General features: G+C 39.9%; 1 protein-coding gene across 2 annotated transcripts in view; it reads left to right on the top strand.

The window, feature by feature from the left end:
• Positions 1 to 328: 328 nt before the first annotated feature.
• The window catches only part of pex5la (peroxisomal biogenesis factor 5-like a), a 92,502-nt gene continuing 76,060 nt past the window's right edge, over positions 329 to 16,770 (top strand). For both annotated transcript variants that reach the window (XM_071487917.1, XM_071487918.1), the window contains exon 1: positions 329 to 861. In XM_071487917.1, coding sequence (XP_071344018.1) covers positions 832 to 861 — 30 coding nt within the window. In that variant the 5' untranslated portion in view covers positions 329 to 831. The remainder of the gene's footprint in view (positions 862 to 16,770) is intronic.

Genomic DNA, 16,770 nt, shown 5'->3' on the forward strand with positions numbered 1-16,770 from the left:
AAACTATAGGACCAGCATAGTTTTGTTTATGTATTTTTTTTCTTTTAACTAATTGGAAGACTGGGAACAACAGCTCATGTTTTTCATCACATGCAGACACAACAGCCTTTCAGACTTAACATGTGCTGTACACAGTTTGCTTTTAGCATTCAGGAATGGACATGGACATTTACTGTGTTTTTCTGAACATGCTCTTAAGTGTGAGTGAGATGTTCCTGTGTGCCTCCTTGTGGAGTAGGCCTACGTCAGCACTGGAGGAAGCACCAGAGGGCTGGGTTACAGGGAGTAGTTGGCAAACAGGGAAGAGGAGCGCGCTATAAGAGGGGAATGAAGCCGGAGGAGCATCAAAACATTCAAACCACAGCCGAGAGAGGCGGAGAGAGAGGGAGAGACAGAGAGGGAGAGACAGAGAGGGAGAGACCCGTGGAGAACGGCAGTGCGTTCAGGATGAAGACTTAAAACGCGGAGATTTTTTTATTTCTCCCTACAAGAACAGCAAGGCTGTCCTTTAATAACCCCAAAGCGTATGTGTTAAAACCCCGCGTCAGCACACTGTGAGGAATCAGCTAAAAGTGCGGTCCGACGTCGTGTTGGTCTTGCGCCCGGCGCACTTCGGTGTCACCGCGCAGAGAAATCCTGGATGAGCGCAAAGTGTCAGCTTCAGCACCTGAGGAGAGGACAGCTCCGCTCTGTCTGCTCCTCCGGACCTCCTAACCAACACGAAAACTCTGCTGCAGCTTTCGCGACCAACACTTCCAGTCTGCCACTCTGCCCCTGCAAGTCTGGAAGAAGTGTAAAGATCCACTGACGGAGAGATCCGCGACTGACTCTATGCTCAATATGTACCAGGGGCATTTACAGGTAAGAAAGCAGCCCCTTCTTTGCTGTTCATTTACCATGAAAACGAACTGTCTTAGTTGTGATGGAACAGATGAACTGATCTGAACAAGGCGCACTTCTACATGCAGCCTAGTTCGTGTCAAGGGCATTTTTTTTTTTTTTTTTTTACACAAGGGGGTATGAGGTAATCACGGTTTGAGGCAAGTAGAGATTTTAGACCGCTGCGATTAAACTACCTGGCAGTTGACAGGTACACGCATGGTGTTTTTAATGTGTTCATTTCGACCTCTTACCTGACTGAGGGGCGCCTGCTCTGATCAATTACAGCTTGAATGATAGGAGGGGGGTGGGTGGGTGGGGGGGGGGGCTTCTGGGTTAAAACTGCTCTATTTACTCAGCTCCACATTATTTCTCCACATTTATTGAGAAAACAGAGGCAGGCAGCGCGCCTCACTGCACGCCTCACTCACTGCAAATGTAAACAGGAGGCGAACCTATGCTTTGGCACACGTGACGTCATGCAATCTGACGTCTTTTTTTTTTTTTTTTTTATTACATCAAACTACAGTACAAACGATACACTTGTGTTACATCACTAGTGGTGGCGGAAACTCACCTCAGACGCCCCAAAAAACTGGGATAAAAATGTTCAAAAGATGACAGAACAGCTGGATGATGAGGAGCTACATTAGGCTTCTCTCTGTGTAAGTCAGGGGACTGCTGTAGCCTATTTAACTGCACCTCAGAGCCTCCAGTACTGCATGTTTGATGGACAATAAAATCAAACATTGGCATTTGAGCACAATAAGCTAATAGTGCAAAGCAGTGATCCCTCCTTAGTGGTTCATGATAACCTGACAATTGAAATTAGTACTGTTGGTTGACAAAGATACTTTGATACAGCTCCCAGACAGCCGATTATGTAATGACAGACCACTCCTGAGTCAGAACTGGGGAGCATTAAAGACCAAAATTTAATATTTCATGATATATTACTCAAGCAGCTGTATTCATTGAAAATGCATGGAAAAAACAGTCTGCAGTTCTTGTCTGGATTACTCCAAATGTGTTTGTTAAGGGTCCATGAAAAGCCTGTGCTATTCATTTATGCTATTTAAAAGACATATAACCAAAGATGAAACACATGTATACCATCTTTTAATCACAGTTTTTCATGTTTCATCCCATGGTGTTTCAATTATCTGACACTTTTTCTGTTTCTCATCATATCCATGCAAGTCATTAAAATGTGCCTTGTTAAGATCATAACTGAAACAAGATACTGCTCTTTGTCAGCCATTATATGAAGCTAATTTAGCAGCAAATGTCCAGTGAATGCAAAGCAGATGCTCTATCTGTCGGTAATGGATCTTATGCTGTGATGCTTGCTTACAGAGCTGACACGTTTATCTTGATCTTGACAACACTTTCTCCTTGAAGTCAAGTGTGTGTGTGTGTCAGATAGAGATTGAAAACATAACACATTGCTTGTGTGGGGAATGGGTGGGGTTTTTTGCATCATGACAACTACAGACAAATATACAGCATTTTTAAAACTTTCTGGCAGTGATTGATTGTCATAGAACTTTTTTAGGGTCACGTAAATGCTCAGAAATATATCCATTGTATTTCATAATGGTTTTGCTGTGCAAAGTGGAATCTTAATAAGAATAATTTACTGTCGGTGAGGTTGCATGTTTTTTTGCACAGGAAGAGATTTTCGAGAGTCCAGAAGTGCTACCTTTTCTATCTTTCTAGCATGCATTTTATGTAAGATACAGAATATGTTGCTTTAGATCACAGCAAAACATCTTATGAATGTTGATTATGCTCTCTAATGTCTTAATTTTTACATATTTCACAGCGTCAATGTGACCTCTGAACGGAGGCTAGGGGCATAAATCATTCAGAGTTGTGAGACTCCATAGCCTTGAATTTTAAATAAAGCTCATACTGTACACATTTCTTGATGTAACACTGGTGCAGCATCAGTCGATCGCTCATAATCAGAGCTATCACATTTCCTTCCCCAATGTAGATACACTTGTAAATCCTTCTTTATTACACAGTTGTCAGTCAGCAAGATTTGTGAGCTTATGGGTGTTGCAGCTCAGGAAGCAGTTGGCTGTGGGAACAAGATAAGGATGTCCTATCTGTTCTTCTTTTCATATTATTTCATATTTGTTGATTCTCTCATTTATCTGTGACCTGATGCATCTCTCCGTGGAAGTGTAAGGTGTTTCCTTCGACACACTAACATGTTTTGCATAATTGTGTTGTGGATATGCACACTATGATACAATAATGGGTGGATCAAATATCTTGGCATGAGCTGGGTTTCATGAGAGACGCCAACTCTTGTCCTCATGGTTGGCTGGCGTCGACTGGGCTCTGCATGTGTAATGGCAGAGCTTGGCGTGACCATGTCTGCTTGGCTGAAATACAATGCTGGACTTATGTCTTCAGTTTCTCCAGAAATTGGTTTTTGTCTTAAATGTACTGTAAACAAATTTAAATAAAGGTGATGTCAGCATCCTACGGTATATGTGTATGAAACAAACTGCACGTTGATCCATTTTTGCCAGCAGAGGATCACTTTACTGTATCAAGTGAAAAGATTGATGCCGTTAAAGAAAAGCCATTCAGAGGTGTGGATGTCAGCCTCATTGCTCTTTCTGTGAAGGTGCAACTGAAGATGCTGCGAGGTGAGCTGATTCAGCACGGCTGCTCATCTTTGTTAAACAAAAAGCTACAAGAGATATGGTTTCAGTCAGTATGTTTGTGCTTTGATGTACTACATATAAGAAAGTCCTTGAGATTGCCTCCATCCCCACTCCTTTAGATGACACCTTCCCATGACATTTTGACATTATAGATTGCAGTTTATTGTTGAAGTGGTTTCCTTACTTTGGTATCCATGTTTACATTGAACCTAATTACGGGAGCACTTGGACTGTGAGTATAAAAGACATCCTGGCTTAATGGAAGTGATGCTTCAAGGCCTTTGGATATTTGCTCTGTTAAGCACAACACGATTACATAATTTGATTACCATATTCCAAGTCCCCCAGGGCAAGATCTTGGATGGATGCTATCATTGATCACAAGTAGAACAAGTCTCTTAAGATCGCAGTCGTTCATACCATCTTTTCATTAAGTTCCTGCTTTGTTCAAACAATTTGGTTTGTTGGGTAAAAGATTATTTGTTTAGAGGTTATCATCCAGCACTCTGCCGGAGTAAATAGGCCACTGACACGATATAAAAAATTGTTGAGTTGTTCAGAACCAGTTTTCTCTATTTGCATTTCTTGTTTCCTTTCCTGTTAGGATGGTGTGGGCAACCTGGAGCATCCCTTTGTATTTTTGATTTTTCCCCATTTCAGCCAAAAACACCTTCACAGAGAGGCTCGATACTGACACATTTAAATACAGTTCATGAGTATAATCAGATGATTTTTATGAGATGCAAAATAAAATTTCACAAACTATGATGACTTAAAATATTCAAATCAATGCTAAAAGCAACAGTAAGTAATGTTTAATGGAGCAGTTACAGAAAAGTCAACCAACAGACACAGTACAAACAGAGCAGAGCGATCAATCAAACCAATCAGTTGACACACAGGGGTGACAGGGCATCACAATACCAGCAGGCATCTATGCGAGCATACACATCACGACACAATACAAGCATTCATTAATCAGAGCTGCACACTCACTTGTGGATGTTTAAGTCCACTGGAGCGCCTTCAATTTTTTTAACTCTTGCTCTTCGAGGATTTCATCACGACTTCTCCCACAGCCGTGGTGGTCAGCTTCAGGCATGACAAAGGGGTCCCGGAAGCTTTTTTTTTCTCCCCCCACAGAGACTGTTTTAAAGTCTCCTTGATTCAATGAACCATGGTCTTGAATAAGAGCGATTTAATAGGCCCGACTATTTCAGGAGCCAGGATAATGAGTGAAATCAGGTGGTATCCGGCTGGAACGAAAGCTCCACAGACAGTATTGTCCTGGTTGGGTAGTTAAGACCGTATAGAGGCCCTGAGAAGCTTGTGGAGCTCGTAAAGCGGACTAGGGGGAGACTAAGAGGTATTCAAGCAGACATCAGCAGCAGTTGTCCTATAAGCTGATTGAGGAGACAGAGGTTTTTCTTGCCCACATGGGAATTTGGTCATTTTGCCATTCACTGTAATCTGTGCTCTCTGAACACCCGCCTATCTAACCTACAAAATATTTAAAAATGAAAAACTGAACAGGAGGGACAGATGAGGGTGTGAATGATGTGTGAAGAAGGCATACGATACTGCGTAATAACAATATTTATATTTCTGTTGATGTTTCAATCAAGTCTTCCTAGGTCTATGCCGCACATTGTGCTACAGTTTATCAGTCAGTTTGACAGTAGTCTGTGCTTACAGGTATGTGTGACCCAGTGTCATTCACTTTGACAATCTAATCCATGGTTAATATCCTGATTTAATACTGATTAAATCCAGAGCAGTGATGGGATTGAAATGATGAGATTGGTCTTTTTGAGTATTCATGTTCCCCACAAAACAGCAGACTGTCAGTAACCAATAAAGCTGTGTTTTTAGATTGATTACATAGACTTGTCTTCAAATAAGTTCATACAGGGATTCGTAAACCCAAAGTTTAGTATTCATTTGTGAAAACAAAGTATTTTTCACCACAATTGTTAAGATCTTCACTGTCCATTAATTAACATGTTTTGTGCTATTGCCCGAATTATTCAGTACAGTATCTCAATCTATAATTTAAAACTAATGGCCAAAATAAACTAAATTACCCATTCACAGCCATGCATTTTATTGTCTGATCACTGAGTCTTGCTAAAGGTTACCACTATTCGCTAAAGAAAGAAGATCTTTTTACATACTTGACAGAACAATTCTGTTCCGTTATTGATTATTATGGTTTGAGTCAGATCATAGATTTTCTCTGACTGCCATTCATCAAGGTGACTGACTGCCTGTAAATCTGATCATTTTGATAATAACTGATGTTATGCTGTATTGTAAACATGCTGACGTGCATCCTGTAAAAGTTTGCAGTTAGTAAATCAAAAACCTGCTAAATGATTCCCCAAGAAATGGCTTTGGAATTTTAATTTTAATTACATTTTGATGTGTTTCTGTGTGAAATGAGATGTTGGGATGGAGCATAATATCAGGAATATATGAATATTGTTGAACCACAGCAGTTGGTGAAAATCTTGGCGTGGAGAAAAGGATGGGATTTTCACTGTAAAATGCAGTTTTGATCTACAGGCAAACCAAGATTATGTCAACAAAAAGTCACACATAAGCTTTTTTTTCATGTCACATTTATTTTTTTAACAGCCAGTTTTACCCCCAGTTATTTTTAAAGAATGTACCACATTTTTTAAAAAAAGTGTCCCATTTTAAATTAAACTGTTTTTCACTATAAGTCACCTCTATGAAGGAAAGAATGTCACACTCACCCTTTGTAATAAGTCAAACTTGTTTAGCTTATTTTATGCTCAATAAACCTGCAATTTGGAGTTCTGACAGGGTGACAGTGGATAAGTGCTACCTACACCATAGCAGAGAAGCAGCTCACAAGCTTTACACAATATTATGAGCCTCAGACTGAATGCCATGGGACCGTCTTGGCCTGAACTACCGACTCACACACACATGCACACACCAAATGTCAACACAGTGTAGCAGGCTTTCTCAAACAAGAAGCCTGTATCTGAGAAGGGATATGATCAATGTGAAGCACCCAAATTCACAGCTTCACAGCTCGATATCATTCTCTCTGTTGGTAGATTTCCTCTGGGTGTTTTTCTGCTCCAAGTCTGTTAACACGGCAGCCCTCCCAGCCCCACATGGAGAGTCCCCTGAGCTACTGTACAAAGCCACATTTTTTTCTCCCACAAAAGTAGGACAAGCCTCAGCATCTTTGTTACAGGGAGCAGAGGGCTTCGCAGAAGAATGGGTAGCCCATCCATCTCCCTTGCCCAACCCATTCATAACAGTCATTCTCCAACTGGGAATTAATTTGCTCCAGAAAGCAGACGTCTCAGCAGTGGAGTGGAGAGAGCATGTGTTTGGTCCTCTGGGGAGATATGAGCTATCATGCACGAGTGCTGTTGATAAACAAATATGCACTTCACTGAGGCAGATGTGAGCAGGATTTACACCCATATATTTTAAGGCACTGCCTAGTGTTGAGTTAGTGCCACCACTCCTCTGTAAATGTACAAAATACACACTGTGCTATACAGCTGTGACTCTACGTGAGATATTGGTGCTAACATTACCAAAAAAGATCATTGTGTTTAGACTATAACGATTTAGTCTATAATATGTCAGAAAATAGTGAAAAAAGTCCCTCATAATTTCTTAAGTCTTTAAAAGTCTTATTTTGTGTAGGGCTAGCAATGTTGGCCTGACTGTCAGTTCATCAATTTGGTCTAGTCTGAAAAATTTCAACAACTATGGGTTGGATTTCTTTGAAATTTTGTACATTTATGGTGGAGCCAATCCCAGCTGACATTGAGCGAGGGCGGGGTACACCCTGGACAGGTCGCCAGTCTATCGCAGGGCTTAGTCACTTTATTGAAATGTTATTAATAATGTGTTTTATGATGAACCTGATGAAGGCAATGAGCCCAAAAGCATAGGTCTGACAATAAAGTTGTTCTTTATTCTGCAAGTGTTGCAGATTTCACCTCATCACACATCAGCATGTTAGCAAGCTGATGTTAGCATCTCGTTCAAAGCACCGCTGTGCCCTAGTATAGCCTCACAGAGCTGCCAGCCCTGTAGTCTTCTTGCTTAATAAATGACTCAAAGGATTAATCAATTATCAAATTTGAAAAGCATTTAACTGAATCATATTCACAGATTTTCATTTTATGCTGCCTGATCACTCTCATTTCCGGGACACAATTCTGAGGCCAATTTCTAAAGCTCATACTGTCAATACAGTTAAAACAATCACTCCTGCATGTTACGTCTGTCTCTCTCTTTGTGCTATAAAGGATACAGTAGTTACAGTGAAATAAGAACAGATAACAAGGCCAGATTCACACAGTGAGGTATATCCAAAGGCTGTTGCTACATGGGGAACACATGAAACACTGCTCTCATCTTCATCATGGCTCGTTCTCGTTGCTGTTTTGCTGAGAGAATCTGTTTTCATGCCTCAAGCAAAAGATACTCATTTTGATTTGCAGACTCTTGACATCTTTCCTCTAGATTTGAACCTAGAGCAACACCTCTGTCTCCACCCTCAGCCCAACACAATAGGTCTTCTTCTCTGAGCCGCTGATCTTGTCAGATAATTGCAGGAGAACGCTCTGCAAAAACCAAGGTCTGCATATTATCACAGCAATTAGTGTGTTGTACCCACAAATACCAATTACATCCCTCTCATGATCACCACTAATGACAATTTCAACAGTCTCCATCTCAGCCCTGTACTTACAAACGCGCGCTACCCGGCACTTTACAGCAGGGGAAAAAAAGCTGTTTGTAGGGAAGTCAAAATAATGAAACGTAAACAGAAGCTGCCCTAATTAACTTAAAATTCATTTCAAGGGCTTTTTGCCACACGAACCAATAATTTGTCTCTCAAAAGCTCTCTTGTGTAAGGCTGGAGTGGAAATTGGAATCTTTGATGTTATTTGTGCACACTGAATGAGGGATGAAGAGTGGAGGATAATGACACTGTAAATGAAAAATGTGGCAATTCAATATTTTTTGCAAAGCCAGATAATTACCACCTCGTAGTTGTATTCCTCAAGTTCATCAAGTTGCAGGAAATATGATCACAACCTTCCCGTCCTGAGTTACAGCGTTGAATAATGGCCAGAAGTGTTTTTGCAGAACATTGTGACATCACCATGAAGTCCACCTTTGACTGTTCGGATATAAAATGTTATAATTTTATCCTAATGGACATTTGTGTTAAATTGTGTCATATTCATGTATGAATTCTTGTGTTATGGCCAAAAACGTGTTTTGTGAGACCAGAGTGACCTTTGACCACCAAATTCTAATCAGTTCATCCTTGAGTCCAAGTGAAAATCAGTACCAAATTTGAAGAAATTCCTTTAAGGCATCCATGAGATATCATGTTCACGAGAATGGGACTGGCGGATGGACAGAGAACCCAAAAACATTATGCCGCAGCCTCAGCTGTCATGGAGCCATAACAACAGAGAATATGGAATTTGTTTAGTGTTTTGTGGTGGATGGATTTACAGCATTTATTCTTCCAAGTGCTCCTCAAGACAGTCATTCCTTCAGTTGTTCACTATGTGTCTGTGCTTTCTTTTCCGAGTTTGTCTGTCGGAAGCCGGTGAAAAAGAATTGCCTTTCATTTCTATAAATTCCTATAAGATGTGCAGTTCATGAATTCCCTGGTAGAGGTGCATTGCTGGGCTGCAGAGTGGAGCTCAGAGGGAGCTGGGTATGCAGATGGGATGTATACAAAGTTCAAGGGTACAGCAGCTGAGAGGTCTAAAGGCAGGAAGGTGTCGTTAGCCAAGCAGGATGACTCCTCACCTGGAGCAGTCCCACAGGCAGCAATCTGACTCTGACTGTGTGTGCATCTAGGTACAAGCTTACAATATCAGTTGGGTTTTTCTAAATGCACACACAGTACCTGCATGCCATTGTGTGCATGTGTGCATCTGTATGCCCCTGAGCATGCAGGCATGTTCACACAAGTGCAGATAACAAGGCATAGACATGTGATTCATATTTCTCCACATGACAGGAGCTGCAGCAGCATGCCAGATAGAGGTCGAAGGTCCTGTTTAATAGGTCCACCCATGCACTGAAATACAATAGAGAATTCACCAGCAGGAATACCAGGATCAAATCACCAGAGCTGAAGGACATCTTTGTGTAAATGTTAATTAATTAAGCTTTGTTTTTAATTAAGATATGTTTTGAAACCATTCTATAGTTTGTCCACGACTTTGAACTTATATCCCAGTTTGTTTGCTTGTTTGTTTTATTCTTTAAATTACATGTGTACACTGCTATAATAGGGAAGTATGGACATGAAGGTGTGATGGAATGAGGAACAATTCTTGCTGTGTGTGTGTGTGTGCTATCAAAGTTAGAAACTTGTGATTAGGGATGTAAACACGCATTTAATGAATGATTACTCTCTGTGCATATTTATTGCGATCAAGGTTCATTATCAAAATAATTGCTTTTTTTGCATTATGTGTCTCTTTTCTTCTGTAAAAAAAATGTGATTTTATTTTCTAATTTTCCACTAGAAGAAGCTGACCTGACGTAATTAACTTTATATCTCAGTTCCAAAGCCTTAGGATACAGACTCATACTGACAGAAATTACACCTGGCCTGAGCATGAGCCAACCTGATGTGCAAGTTAGAATGACTTTACTATAACTGAAAAAAATGTGTAGCTTTACTGGCAAAGTACCTTTTATCACCATTTGAATAACTCTGTTGGAAACATGCAATTTGCTGCTGGACTATGAGGGTGAGTGTTTCACACACACGTGGAGAGAAATGAAGGGAGAGAGAAGGAGAGAATGATGTATTTCCAGTGGGAACAAATACTTTGCTGGAGATGAACACATATTACAATATGAAGTGACGTTTTTGTTATTGGGGAGCAAGACAGAGTATGTATGTTGAGGATGCTAAGACAGCTGAGAGAGCAATGTATATGTAAAAGCAAAACAAAAAATCGTCTCACTTCGTGCCCCTGTTTAAAAGATAGCAATTCATTTCTACCACCATTGTGTCCTGTGGCAAAACAAACGTTGCTCCATTGTATCTTCCGATTCATTCCTCTCTCAGGGTAATCCATCGCTGACAGAGGCAATGAGAGTGTTTCTGTGTGTCTGCGACAGTGTCTGTATCCAAGGAAACAGGCCTGTGTGTCTGTTAGGGGCTTGTTGACTATGGGAATGTCTACTTCAAGTTATATAGATACCAGAGTTGCTATTTTGGGCTGTTTAAGCTGCCTGAGTGTACACTATGTTTGTGTCAGATCAGCGCACACTCATACACAAACAGTTTTAACCGATTAAGTTGAACAGTCCCCTTGCCTCAGTTTCCAGTACAGTTTTGCAGCTTCATACTGTAGACAGTAACTAATGTGAAACATGGAAACCTCCCTTTCTCTAGTTGTCATCACAGTTGATCTTATTCCCTCAGGGCCATTTGTCTACAATGCTCTGAGAGTAAAGTAAGCAAGATCTTCTAAAATCCAAGTATGAAAAATAGACCAGAAAAGTTTTCCCTCTACAAAAATGTTACAATACAAGGCGGCACAACAAACAAAAGGAAGCAGTCTGACAGTAAAATAGCGCAGTAGGAAGGACTTTGCACTTGTAGACATTTACCCTGACATCATATGAGACCACCTTTTTAGTGTGAGTGAAGTTTTAATCCTGTGCAGCTTTTTGTGATTGAAACCTTTACCTTGGTTAAAACTAAACCATGAGCCTTTATACTTCATTGCTAACTTTTCTCTTTGCCGAACAGCTTAAAATGGCCAAACCAATTCATGGTTAGACTTTCCTTAAATCATTGTTCAACATACATAACATTAATCTTAGAATTTGGTATATTTTCAGATTACTGACCTACACTTTAAGTACAGCTGAGGTAATGAATTCCTGCTGTACTTAGTCTAATGTAGGATCACATAATTAGATCAACTACAGAAATTACTAGGAAAATGGGGTATAAATGTAAAATAAATAAAAAGTAAAACAAATAGTGTCCTGCATTGAGGTTTCATCTTGTTTGTGGCATTAAAAAGGGATTTTTTCCAAAACATGGATACCAAAGAGTATAGATTTTCATTTGTGGCAATTCCAGTCCAGTCCTGATGATAAAATGTTCTGAGGTATATAACTCAATCTAAATTTTAAGAACAAGGGTATTTCTCCAAATTTACTACACACAATCCCCTTAGAGTTTACAGATTCCTAGTCCAACCACTGTCCTCCACTGTAGTTCTACTGGACCATCTGGGGGTTAAGTGCCTCACTCAGGTTCGCCTTAATGTCAGTGTTTGGAGGTGGGGTGAATTTAAAATAGCTCTCACTCATTACTTTTCCCATCTCTTCCCATCCAGGCCAGTGGTTAGAAAAAAGCTGGTCTTCTAACACTTATCACCAGACTGCTACAATCAGTCAACAGTCCTTGACTCTGCAGAACGAGAAGCAGATGTCTAAGTACCAAGATGCCCCATTAAGAGTTTAATGTTTCCAAAAGCGTGTGCACGTGTGTGTGACTGTGAGTGTGTGTGTGTGTGTGTGTGTGTGTGTGTGTGTGTGTGTGTGTGTGTGTGTGTGCACTTGTGGTCTCATGTAGATGCTAGCATTTACAGAGTGTTTAATCCTATTAACTTTCACATTCACAATTGCCTGCATCATTTGGTAGACCACATTGCCACACACATGCACACGCATGCACGCACGCACGCACGCACACACACACACACACACACACACACACACACACAGACACACTTTTCAATTTTACTGAGATAATAATTTGTTGCCTCATTCTTCACTGTATGGTGGCGTTAAAACCAGGAGGATGTTCCAGATAATGCAAAAGTGTTATAACACATTTCCTGTTTTTGTTATATCACCCAGCAGGGCCTCCACAAATACCTAAATTTTATTGGAGATTTTGAGTATTGCCATTCAATTTCAACTCCCTGGCTGAGCTGGCCTCCTTGTATTTCAGTCAGTGGCAGAGTCTTCTCAGTCCAAATGCATCTGAGGCCACTGTAGTAGAACTGCCATGACCTCTCATACAGTATTCATTTTGTAGTGTTGTAGCATTTATAGCAAAGTTTTAATGCTTGCTTTTAATGTGTCCTTTAATTAATGTACACATTACGCAGCCTTTGTGGAACTACTGCACAATCAAACCTGAGTCTCACTGTGATGTGACAGAGGAGCAGTTTCTAAATTAGTTATTGATAACACAACTTGAGCTGCATCCTGGCGCTAATATAGAAGTATATACAAATGTATTCAATTAAGTTGTCTGCAAAAAATAATAAATGGGGAAGCACCATGCAGCCATGTGTGGGGTTGATTATTAGCTCTCCCTTAAGAAACACACCATAAATCCAAGTTGGGCATTCATTACAAATACAGACCTTATATTATCTTCCTTTTCTTAAAGTTTACAGACTTTAAAGACAGTGAAACAGAAACTAGAGTGTCTGTAGTTTCACAATATGACATTCTACAGATCTTGCTACTACAACCAACAAGCTTGCAGTTTAATATGGTTTTATGTGATGAAGGGGGTTTGCTAGTCAAATCACATTTGACTGGATAAATTATCATAATTTTACAAGTAAATATGGCTGAAATCATAGCACAGCTTTTGTCTTTAATTTATGTGTTTGGTGATTTTGTCCAACAGCATCATGGTTATAAAACCAGCATTTGACCATAGGCGGTCCAGCCATATACTACGTTTTGACCTGACTTGTTGATAAATTTTTATATATCTAGAGATGAGTTAACAATTAACACCCTGACACAGGATTAGAAATTTTCTTTCTTTAACCATCAATTAGGTAACTCTGAATTTTATGCTGACATTACTGACATAAATGTTTGCTTTGTGCAACAAATCTCGTGTAGAATTCAGAATTTACAAATGTAGCTTGTGTTGATGTTAAAGTGTTCTTAAGCAGCAGCAGATTTGCTCCTGGAAAGTAATAATAAACTTTATATATAGAGCACTTTTCATACAAGAGATGGAGCTGAAAGTGCTTTACATTAAAAAGTAGCTGCCTGCTGCTTCAGCTCTCCTTAATGCCCTGCAGTGCAAGACATTGACGTGTCTCATTAATGTAGGCAAGGAAGAAATGCATCAATGCACACTACAGACTGCACTACATGGAAGCCTCTGGATGGACGGATGTATGTGTGGAAATAAACTCCCAGGATAGAGAATGAATTCTGATCCACTTCTATTTTCACACTTCTATTTTTGATCAACTGAGAACTAAAACTGTGATTCATCTCTGTGGATGATTCTGAATCTGTCAATCGTCAAATAATGTAAAGACATTAAAAGACTGTATCATTGGCTTATTTGTGAAATCCTATGAAATGTATTTTTGTAAGGAAGCAAAGTTCATTCAGAGTTCAGACCTTACTAAAAATGATTTATCTTGTTCCAGCTTACAAAGACAAGTGAGCCCTTGAGATAAGAGCTGCATGTCTGTGGTACTTAAAGGATACCAGCAGCTAGTTTGGCACTGTTGTTTTGTTTTCAGCTCAACAAGAGAGAAATCTGTACAGTCCGATGTAAAGTTTATAGAAAAGACTTGGGCTCAATTGGGTACACTCAGGCAATGAAATGTGTTTCTTCTCAAGAAATACAATATGACTGTCCTAAATCGACTGTACAACTACTCCAAAGTGGTATTTAACCTCAGGCAAAGCATCTCACAGAACAATGTTATTCAAAAATCTCATCTACAACCTCATTTAAAACCTCATAAAGTAAAATAGTGATGCTGCTGAGAAAAAGAAAAACGCTTCAAATTCAGAGGAATCTAGCCGTCTCCTATCACATCTTGGTCATCTACCATCATTAAGGGACATTTCCAACCTTGAGCAAAAACCTCGCAAGCACATGACCTTACTTTCAACATTTCTCTACCTGCTCCTCTCCCTCACCTCTCCAAACCTCAAGAATGCTGCCACGTCAATTAAAGCCTATCCTCCAGCTATCATATACCCCAGGGTATTAAGACAGGCTGCCACAGAAAAGGTCAGTCAAAGCTTTAACAATGGTGCACAGAGAGATAAAGACAGAGAGAAGAAAGAGAGGAGTTGTTGTTGTTGGGAATGACAGGATGAACTGACACAAAACAACAACAGGTCAGATTATTTACAGTTTCAAAAAACTTCAAGAAGTTATCACAAAGAATGTTTACAATTGGTTCTGTCTACCTCATAAGGACAAAGGGGACAAATTATTTTTTTTATATGGACAACTTTAACTTGATTAAGCTCGGGAAATTTGTTTTGTGAGCCCAAGTTGACATTGAACTGCTTGTCTGATCCAACAAACAGTTTAAAATCTAAAGATATTAAGTTTACTATCAAATAAGACTAAGAAAACCAGCAAATACAACCATTTGAAAAGTTACAACCAGCAAATTTTTGGAGCAGCTGAAGTCCACTTTAGGAGCGGGCTGGTGTCGACAGATGGGTCAAAATGCAGGACTTACACACCACTGTTTGTTTCCCTTGTGAATTTGGTAGTCATCGTTGTTTCTTTTAAGCGTGACCGTAGCACAACCTTAACTGCATGTTTAAATGGTCGTTTAGGTTGGAGAACATGTTGATTAAAAAGAAAGGGGATCGCATAATTAATTATTCACGTTCATGTGGAGCAAACTGTCACCACAATCCATACAATAGTTGTCAAGATATTCCATTAAAAGCCAAATATGTCAAACTCATGGTGGCACAAAAGGACAAGTCAATGGACCACCAAAGTCACTAGGACACATTGCTACATCAGTAATGAATGTCTGTACAAACTGTTTTGGTAATCCATCCAACAGTTGAAATATTTCAGTCTGGACCAAAGTGGTGGACCAACAAACAGACTGACATTGCCTTCCATAAGGCCACGTCACTAGTGAGGCTAAAAATGACATAAGCAAGTATCAGAATTGTTGTTCGACGAATCAGTTAATCAAGCACTTGTTTGTGCTCACAACGTGTTATAATGTATGGAGTTTAAGTTCAGTGATAACCTTCCTAACTTGCTTTTGAGGACATTTCTCAATATTTTAGAAAACCCTGCAGATTTATGAACTCCAATTCATCCTTCTGATAACAAAATCCATGCTAACATATTGCTCCTCATATCCATGACAGACAGCTGGAAATGTATACTGTGAATTCTAATTAGGACCTCAGAGGTATCCAGAAAGATACGCATAACATAAACACCAGCAGTTTCCAGCTCCATCAATCCTGTTAAAGCATTATAATATTTTTATAAATGTAAATCAGTCTGTTGTGCACAACAGAGTAAATGTTTGTGCTTTGAAGCAAGATAATGCGTGGTATTTTCACTGCGCTGTTGGCAACCTCTTTTATGGCCAACAGCTTTGACTCCAATAACAGACTGTAAGAGAAAAATCATCATCATTGGAACCATCAGAGATGAAACAGTTGCCTCTTCACAGCATGTTCATTATTACAGTTTGTTCCTCTCTGCATTCATTTGCTGCACAAAGTTTTCAAAAGGCAGCCAGACAGAGAGGAGAGATGGAAACTCTCCAGTCTGGCAGAGGGTAAGAGATGGTGACAAACTAAGCTGTATGACGTGATTACGTTTGCCTCATAGCCCCTTGTGTAATCAGCACCGCTGCCCACATCTAATCTTGTGTGAAGAGCACCCTCCCAACCCCACCCAGAAACACACATGCACGCACACACACACACACACATCCTTGTCTCACGGTATTTGTGGGGACCTGTCACTGACATAATGCATTCCCTAACCCTTTACCCTAACCTTAACCATCACAACTAAATGCCTAACCCTTACCCTAAACTAAATCTAATTCTAACCCTAACCCTTAAACAGCCATTTAAACTTGTCGGGTCCAGCATTTTGGTTGCACAAATCTGTCAGACATCACAAGATCCATAAGTATAGTTGGCTCCTGGTTTTTGGACCCCATGGATATAGTAAAACACTCTCTCTCTCTCTCTCTCTCTCACACACACACACACACACACACAAACACACACACCACATTGATGAGCTCATCATCAATGTAGTGATTTCAATGAAAACTTGACATTTACATGAGGAAAGCTTCAACAGCAGCATCCGTCCCTCATCAAAAATAACCGCTTGAATCTACTTGAG

The sequence above is a fragment of the Trachinotus anak genome, unplaced genomic scaffold, assembly GCF_046630095.1.
Source record: "Trachinotus anak isolate AG129_WGS33_773 ecotype Australia unplaced genomic scaffold, CSIRO_AGI_Tana_v1 ptg000010l, whole genome shotgun sequence".
NCBI classification, from domain to species: Eukaryota; Metazoa; Chordata; class Actinopteri; order Carangiformes; family Carangidae; genus Trachinotus; species Trachinotus anak.